Source organism: Galeopterus variegatus, unplaced genomic scaffold (genome assembly GCF_000696425.1).
Source record: "Galeopterus variegatus unplaced genomic scaffold, G_variegatus-3.0.2 Scaffold3470, whole genome shotgun sequence".
NCBI lineage: Eukaryota > Metazoa > Chordata > Mammalia > Dermoptera > Cynocephalidae > Galeopterus > Galeopterus variegatus.
This window is the reverse complement of record NW_007729581.1, coordinates 121,468-129,902: the sequence shown is the minus strand read 5'-3', so window position 1 is coordinate 129,902 and position 8,435 is coordinate 121,468. Positions and strand designations below refer to the sequence as shown.

The window sequence follows — 8,435 nt, the reverse complement described above, 5'->3', positions numbered from 1 at the left end:
CTATTCAGCTCCTTTGCCCATTTTTAAATTGGATTATTTGGTTTTTTACTATGCAATTGTTTGAGTTCCTTGTATATTCTGGATGTTAATCCCTTGTCAGATGTATGGTTTTCAAATATTTTCTCCCATTCTGTAGGTTGTCATTTCACTCTGTTGATTGTTTCCTTTGCTGTGCAGAAGCTTTTTAGTTTGATGTCGTCCCATTTGTTTATTTTTTCTTTTGTTGCTTGTGCTTTGGGGCTCTCGTTCATAAAGTCTGTGCCCAGTCCTAGCTCTTGAAGTGTTTCCTCTATATTTTCCCTTAGTAGTTTTACAGTTTCAGGTCTTATACTTAGTTTTTAATCTATTTTGAGTTGATTTTAGTATATGGTGAGAGGTGCAGGTCTAGTTTCATTCTTGTGCATATGGATGTCCAATTTTCCCAGCAGCACTTATTGAAGAGGCTGTCTTTTCCCCAATGTATGTTTTTGTTGCTTTTGTCGAATATCAACTGGCTGTAAGTCTGTAGGTTGATATCTGGGTTTTCTGTTCTGTTCCAGTGGTCCAAGTGTCTATTTTTATGCCAGTACCATGCTGCTTTGGTTACTATAGCTTTGTAGTATAATTTAAAATCAGGTACTGTTATGCCTCTGACTTTATTTTTTTGCTCAGGATTGCTTTGGCTATTTTGGATCTTTTGTTTTTCCATATGGATATTAGTATTGCTTTTTCTATTTCTGTGAAGAATGTAATTGGTATTTCGATGGGGATTGCATTGAATCCATAGATTGCTTTGGGTAGTAAATATCCCATTTCTTTATCACTAAGAACCACAGAAAGTAACCAGGAATTGGTACTAGTGAGGCTCAATGAGCATATTAGTTTTAAAATGGAATTAAATTGAGTTTCTAACTTAGTTCCTTTTTCTTTTATACTTTCTTTAATTTAATTCAATTTTATTTTTTTCATCTTAGCAGTTTTTAGTGAAAGTTGTATGTAAGATTACTTTATTCTTGCATCTTTTCAATTGTTTCCTCCTTATATTTGCTTGGCAAGATTTGACTTTCTGTTCAAGGATCTTTTTTCCATTCATACTTGGCCAAGATTTGGCTTTCTGTTCAAGGATCTTTTTTCCATTCCTACTTAGCCAAGATTTGGCCTTCCATTCAAAGATCTTTTTTTCAGTCTTTGTCCAGTTTTAGGCTAGCGATAACCACCTTGCTAGGGTGAATGCCCACCTGGACACTTGTGCCATTAGCCTTTTCCCACTGCACCCATTCAATGTAGATGACATATTTCTTCCTGTAAACATGGACTACTTTGCCAATTTGCTGACCTTTATAGTGTCCTCGCACAACCTGAACTTCATCATCTTTTCGAATGGTCATGGATGGAACATTGTACTTCTGTCTCAGCTCTTTGGAAAGAGGGGAAGACATAATCTCCCTGCGAATGTGGGAAGGTGCACTGAAATGCCTTTTATGGTTCTTGCTTTGGTCAGAAGTCACAAAGGGATCGAACTTCATTTTGGCCACTGCTGCTTTCACGATGGCCACAAAAGGGAAAAACTACTTTCTTTAATTTTAGCTTCAGTAATTTTCTTTTCCTCAGAGACTGTCTTACAAAATCTCTTGGCTCATGATCAGAATTTAATTGGAAAACAATAGAGTAAAACAGCGTGAAAACAAAGGAAGCAGCTAAAAAGACTTTTTCATAATTCAGTAAAATTTGCTTAGATATCTGATGCCCACATAAAAGTGGAGATAAAATAATGAAACAGCAAAGGGCCGGCCCATGGCTCACTTGGGAGAGCATGGTGCTGACAACACCAAGTCAAGGGTTAAGATCTCCTTACCGGTCATCTTTAAAAAAAAAGAAAGAAAGAAACCGCAAGACTCTAGTCAGCCACAGTCATGACGGAAGGTATGATGTGATGCAAGAACTGTAACTTCTTCTGCACAGTCAAGCCTTCTTCAGGTCATTCCAACCTGGACACTGTTCTCTTCCTAAAAAAAAGAAACAGAGAAAGGGAAGAGCATGAACACGTGAGTGAGAGCAAGAGATACCGAAGCTGTGAAAGACAGGCAGGAGCGGCTGCAGCATGCACTTTGCAGGTTGCACAGGGAAGGAAGTGAACCTTCATATGTTACAGCTTGAAATGGTTCTGTTCAGGTGCAGATGGGGAACAGTTTTGCTGGTGCTGTGGAAATACAGTGCAAAAGGGCTGTAATTAAAGACTAAACTCTGAGCAATTGCAGGCAGAGAAGCTGAGAACTTTCTGTAGTTAGTTCAAAGCATTTGGACAAGGTAGACCAGTGAGGAGTCTAAAAGCATGGGACACAGACCCGCAGACGATGCACTACCAGACAATGACAGAAGAGGGTCTGAGCAGGACGAAAAGAGAGACATCCTTACTGTGAATGAGTGGTGCTTAATAGCAGGACTGTATTATTTATTATCTTTGTGTTTACAGGTTTATGTTTAAAGTAACTCTTTGATAAAATATAGTTTATTTTACAATACACATTTCATTGTATAATATACATTTATTCATATAATATACATTTAGTCATTATACCTTTGATAAAATATAGTTTATTTTACAATACACATTTCATTGTATAATATACATTTATTCATTATATATTTATTTAATCCTTTGAAAGGATTAGTCAGATCCTTTTAAAAGTCATTACAAAGGCTTGAGTTCAAACAGACAAAATCCTTTAACTGTTAATGATACTCGAACCAAATGGATTCCAGCTCACAACTGTAGTCAAGATTTTCATGCCAAAAATTGGCAGACAAGATAAACAGCTCAGGATAGAGCCTGACGAAGGATGAACCACACTTGCAACTGCCTACATCGTGGTAATGTTTGTATTCATGACCTTTTATGGTGTGGCCTTTGCAAAATTGCCTTATCGTCTTGGGATTTTTCTTCTTTCTTTCTTTTATGGGTGGGAAATTATAGCCATACTTCATCTCTCAGCTTCTCATGGTCTCAGTCTTTTATGGTCTTACCATTACTCCTTTCCTAACATATTCCATAATTTATACCATCAGGCTGTATATCTCACCTGAGCCAGTCAGCAGCTCCAACTACCCAGAAACACAGCTAAAAACCAGGAAGAAAGGAAAAATGAAGGGCAGAGTAAAGAGAGAGAGTGAGGCTCTATGCACTGCATGCTATGTGTCTAGGACACCATTGCATACTTTATATATATGTATATTTCCTTGTTTAATCATTGTAATTCCATGATATAGGTCTTATTTTCTCTACTTTTCAGATGATGAATCTGAGGTTCAGAGAGATCAAATAACTTGCCCCAGGTCACACAGCTAACAAGCAGAGCAGTTAAGATTCAGACTTAGGTTTGTCTGATTCTAAAACTCTTGTTCTTTCCACAGCACCACTCTGTTTTCCAAAAAGGTCTCTGAATAACCAGGACTTGTATTACGAAGTATGAGCCCAAGGTGCAGGATTATGTATTTTACTCATATAGGTAGTCTAAAACTCTCTTGTAGAACTTTGTTGCTCTTATTTTACATGTAATTCTAAGTCATGGTTGCCTGGTTTCTAAGCCCAGAGCTGATTAGAAAGAAATAGCAAATTAAAAGACGGGAGGAGGGTTTTTGTGAACAGGTGCACTGATTACAGTGAGAAGAGACAGATGACAGCTTGATAGTATGAGAAAAACCACACTAAAAATCAGATATAAGAGTAAAAGTATAAAAATGAATAAAAGCTTCACAATAAGTGATGCTAATACTAATAACCGCTATTATTTAAATAGTACCTGCTAAATGTTAGTCTCTGTGCTAGATGCAATAATTTTTAAAGCTCAGAGAATTTCCACTTTTATTTGTTCTCAATAAATATAAGATTTCTCTGCATAAGATTTGATTTGTTAAAAAAATTGGGGGTGAACAGTACTTAAAAAATAACTGTATTATATCACATAATCCTCAAATCAATATTGTTAAGTTTGATTCTACCATTCCCGTTTTACAGATGGCAAACTGAAGCCCACAAACATTAAGAAATTTGCCCACCATCATACAGCTATTAACAGTAGAGCCAACATTCAACAGCAGGTCTGCTGACCTCAGAGCCTGTGATCTTTTCACTGGCATGCTGCTTCCACATTTACAGGAGATGGCTCTGACTCACCAAAAGATGATTAAGTTATAACTGTTTAAAAAGCTAGGAAATTGCATTGGTTAAACTGGTGGAAAAGTGTACGCCTACCTGGGAAACTTAGCACTCAGAATGACCAGATACATAACGGGGGCTTCTATATAATCAGAATCCTGATATTTTTCCCAGTTTTATCTTTATATTAGCATAATCTGGTAATTTTCATGTCTCTTTCTTGTAGATGATCTTAGGTAGTCATCTCAGTGGACATTTTGAAGAAAATCTAATGCAGGAAGGATCTTGTCATAGCAATCATGAGAATGGTATAATTTTCAATTGTGGGGGTACGTGCTGCCCTGCCTTTGGGGCAATGATTTTATTGAACCACCATTCATTAGTAGAATCTGCACATATTCCTAAATATAATTTATGAATTATTATTCATAAAAGCATACTTTTATGAATAATAATCTGAGGGCTGCAGAAGCAGTATCTTTTATGACCTCTTTCTAATGATATTTTAGGAAGGGAAAGTAGTTATAAATCATCCCTCAAATCCCTTAAAGGTTGAAAGGTAAGTAGTAACTAGTCATCTTCAGAACTCATTGGATTTACAAGTTTATCCTTGAGTAGGTTCATGACTGAGACTGGCCTCATTAATCTTAATCATATCAATCTGAGTACCTATTAAAGTTAGGTCAGCCATGGCTGCTATCAGAGAGAGTCAGGACATACTTCAGACAAGAATGCACTCACTTCGTAGACACACATACCCAGGCCAGATAACAGCCAGGGATTTAGCAGAGATTCGCTGGAGACACAAATAGTCTCAATAACGACAATAGCTAGAGAGAGAATCCCAGAGCCAAACACACAGCTAATAAAACCACTGAGGTGCAGGGTCAGACTAGAGTTAACTGCAGAGTCATCCAGAACATTACTGGCTGTATTTAAAAAAAAAAAAAAAGAAAAGGCAACAGAAACCTTGTGTGCAACAAGTAGCCAGTTTGGGGCTCTGGCGGGTAGACTCTGATTGTCCTAGGAGACAGGGCTGGATAGCATCAAGGTCAGGAAGAACTCTGAGCCTTCCATTTAGATGTGGGAAGATCAACACAAGATGAAGAAAAAAAAAGGGGGAGAGGTAAAGAGAAACCACATAGTGTGGACAGATTTTTGCATTTATTGGAGAATTTAAACTCTAAAAGTTTAGATTGACCTGACCAGAGAAGTGAAGAATCATCATGTGTCACACCGTGTAGTGAACATAACCAGTCGGGTTAGTATTTTTCAATTCTTTTTGACCTTATGAAACATGCAAACTTGCCAGGAAACTTCAGGGTACACATTTTTCTCTCCTCCTTCCATCTCTTCAGCCCAAATAGTTTGTTCATTTACTCTGTTGAATTTTTCCTAGAGTCCGTAAGCTCCTTATGAGCAAGGATATCATATTTTATTCATCTTTGTTTTCCCTACAAAGCCTCATACAAAAACACACAGTAGGCTCTCAGTAAACCTTTGTGGATTTTAGCCACCCTTTCTGCCACCCGCCACTACGCAGAGAAGGCATTTTCTCTCTTCTCATTGTTATGACTAACTAAACCCTTGAATTCTTGGTCAAAAATTTAAAAAGTGTAAAGAAACACAAGACTTGAAACTCACAATGAAGTAGAGAGAAAGATCCCAGCACATGGGATGAGAAGCTATGTTAGCTGATTTGATTTCTGCCAGCCTGGATTTAGTGAGCTGAAGATTTTTACTTGACCTTTTTTTTTTTTTCAGATTTAAGCTAAGCTTCCTCTTTTCTTTCTTTCTTTCTTTTTCTTTCTTAAATCTTTGGGAAAATTTTATTTGATGCTTCCTTGTTTGCTTTGTAATAACAGGAATAATTGCTATAATTATAATACTGCCCGTCACTGATGCAGTTTAACAGCTTTATTGAGATATAATTCACACACCACACAATTCACCCATTTAAAGTGTACAGCTCAATGATTTTTAGTAGATTCACAGAGTTGTGCAACCACAATCACAATCAATTTTATAACATTTCAATCACCTCAAAAATAAATCCCATACTGTTTAGCTATTGCCTCCTTAGCGCCCATACTTCCTAGCCCTAGGCAACCACTAATCTTCCTGTCTCTATCCATTTGCCTATTCTGAACTTTTCCTTTACATGCAATCATACAATATGCAGTCTTTTGTGACTAGCTCTTTTCTCTCAGCATAATGTTTTACAGGTTCATCCATGTTGTACCATGTACCTGTACTTCATCCTTTTTATGGCCAAATAATGCTCCATTGAATGCTGTGGAGCCCTTTTAATCCTGTTTGTGATGCCAATTGTCTAGCTACACAACCACGCTAGTTGTCGGGCTCTTTTACCTGCTGGTAATCCTGCCAACTGGGCCGATTGTTGCACTAGGGTGGCTCTGGAACTCCCAGACCCCTCAAGCCCATTCACAGACGGGGTCACAAACCCTTCATACACCAGGCTGGGTCACCAGACCCCTTACACACAGGTCTAGGTAATCAGCCAAAAGGCCCTTGGAAGCTGTAGGTTGGAAAGCATGGCTGCACTGGGCGGACGCTGGAGGCCAATGCTAGCCAGCCTGCTTCATTCAAACTACTCTCTCTCTCTCTCTACCTCTCTCTCTCTCTCTCTGAACAACACAAGAATAGCAACAAAACTAAAAAGACACATTGGCATACATGTGCACTAACTCCACACGCACACACGCACACACACACACACACAATTTGCTTACAAAGGATGTGCTAAAACCACACCCAACTGGACACAAGGTGAGGGCCCTGACCAAACTATTCTGTTTTCCCTACAAATGCATATGTTACTTTTGTTTAACCATTCATCAGTTAATGGACATTTGGGTTGTTTCCACCTTTTGTCTATTATGAATAATATTGTTACAAACATTCAAATACAAGCTTTTGTGTGAACGCATTTTCATTTCTTTTGGATGTATACCTAGGTGTGGAATTGGGCCATCTGTTAACTATGGTAACTGTCTGAGGAGTTTCCAGACAGTTTGCCAGAGTGTCTGCACCATTTTACGTTCCCAACAGCAGTGTACGAGGCTTTCAATTTCTCCATATCCTCAATAGCCCTCTACTTGTTTGACTTTTTTTATTCTAGCCATTCTAGTGGACGTGAAGTGGTATCTCATTGTGGTTTTGATTTGCATTTCTGTGATGATTAATGTTGAGTATCATTTCATGTGCTCACTGGCCATTTGTATATCTCCTTTGTAGAAATGTCTATTCAGATTCTTTGTCCACTTTTAAATTGGGTTATTTATCTTTTTATTATTGAGTTGTAAGAGTTCTTTATATATTCTAGGTACAAGTCCAATTTATTTTCAGATTGTTCATTGCAAGTGTATAGAAACACAACTAATTTTTGTACATTGTGTATCCTGAAAACTTGCTGAATTCATTTGTTAGTTTTAATAATTTCTTAGTGGATTCCTTAGAATTTTCTGCATCGCTCACGTGATCAGCAAATAGAGATAGATTTACTTTTCTTCTATTTTTTGGAAGAGTTAGTGAAGAATTAATATTAATTTTTCTTTGTATGTTTGGTAGAATTCACTAGTGAAAACATCTGGTTCTGGGCTTTTCTTTGTGGGTAGTTTTTTGGTTACTAATTCAATCTCTACTTGGTATAAATTTATTCAGGTTATTTGTTGATCTTTTCAAAACACCAGCTTTGGGTTTCATTAATTTTCCCTATCATTTTTCTATTCTTTATTTCATGAATTTTGCTCTAATCTTTATTACTCCCTTCCTTCTGTTTGTTTAAGGTTTAGTTTGCTCTTCTTTTTCCAGTGTCTTAAAGTGGAAGGATAGGTTATGGATTTGAGATTTCTTTTTTTTAATATATAGGCATTTACAGCTATAAATTTTCCTCTAAGCTTGCTTTAGCTGCATCCCATAAGTTTTGGTATGTGGTGTCTTCTTTTTAATTCATCTCAAAGTATTTTCTAATTTCCCTTTTGATGTCTTCTTTGGACCATTCATTATTTAGGAGTATGTTAATTTCCCCATATTTATGAGTTTTCCAAATTTCTTTGTGTTATTGATTTCTAATTTTATTTCATCATAGTAAGACAACATAATTTGTATTGTTTTTATCCCTTTACATTTATTGAGCTTTGTTTTATGGTCTAGTATATGGTCTATCCTAGTCCACTTTTCTTAAACTGTAGCTGAAGATTCCTCGGATCATGAGGATCTGAATATGATAGAAAAAAGCGCCCCCCAAATGGGTTTTAACTCCAGCTTTTCTACCTAC

At 37.0% G+C, this 8,435-nt stretch overlaps 1 protein-coding gene across 1 annotated transcript; it reads right to left on the bottom strand.

The window, feature by feature from the left end:
- Positions 1-938: 938 nt before the first annotated feature.
- Positions 939-1,505, bottom strand: LOC103600803 (60S ribosomal protein L26-like). The gene is made up of 3 exons (XM_008585138.1): positions 1,166-1,505; positions 1,080-1,116; positions 939-1,041 (listed from the first exon to the last, which is right to left on the bottom strand). Exons 1-3 carry the CDS (start codon positions 1,503-1,505, stop codon positions 987-989), a joined length of 432 nt encoding a protein of 143 aa, XP_008583360.1. The 3' UTR covers positions 939-986.
- Positions 1,506-8,435: the final 6,930 nt, after the last annotated feature.

Coding starts and splice junctions, on each gene's coding strand:
- LOC103600803 (XM_008585138.1), bottom strand. CDS start 1,505: ATGAAGTTCGATCCCTTTGTGACTTCTGACCAAAGCAAGAACCATAAA. Junction 1,117..1,165: donor TAGCCTAAAACTGGACAAAG/ACTGAAAAAAAG, acceptor GGCTAAGTAGGA/ATGGAAAAAAGATCCTTGAA. Junction 1,042..1,079: donor GAACAGAAAGCCAAATCTTG/GCCAAGTATGAA, acceptor TTGAACAGAAAG/TCAAATCTTGCCAAGCAAAT.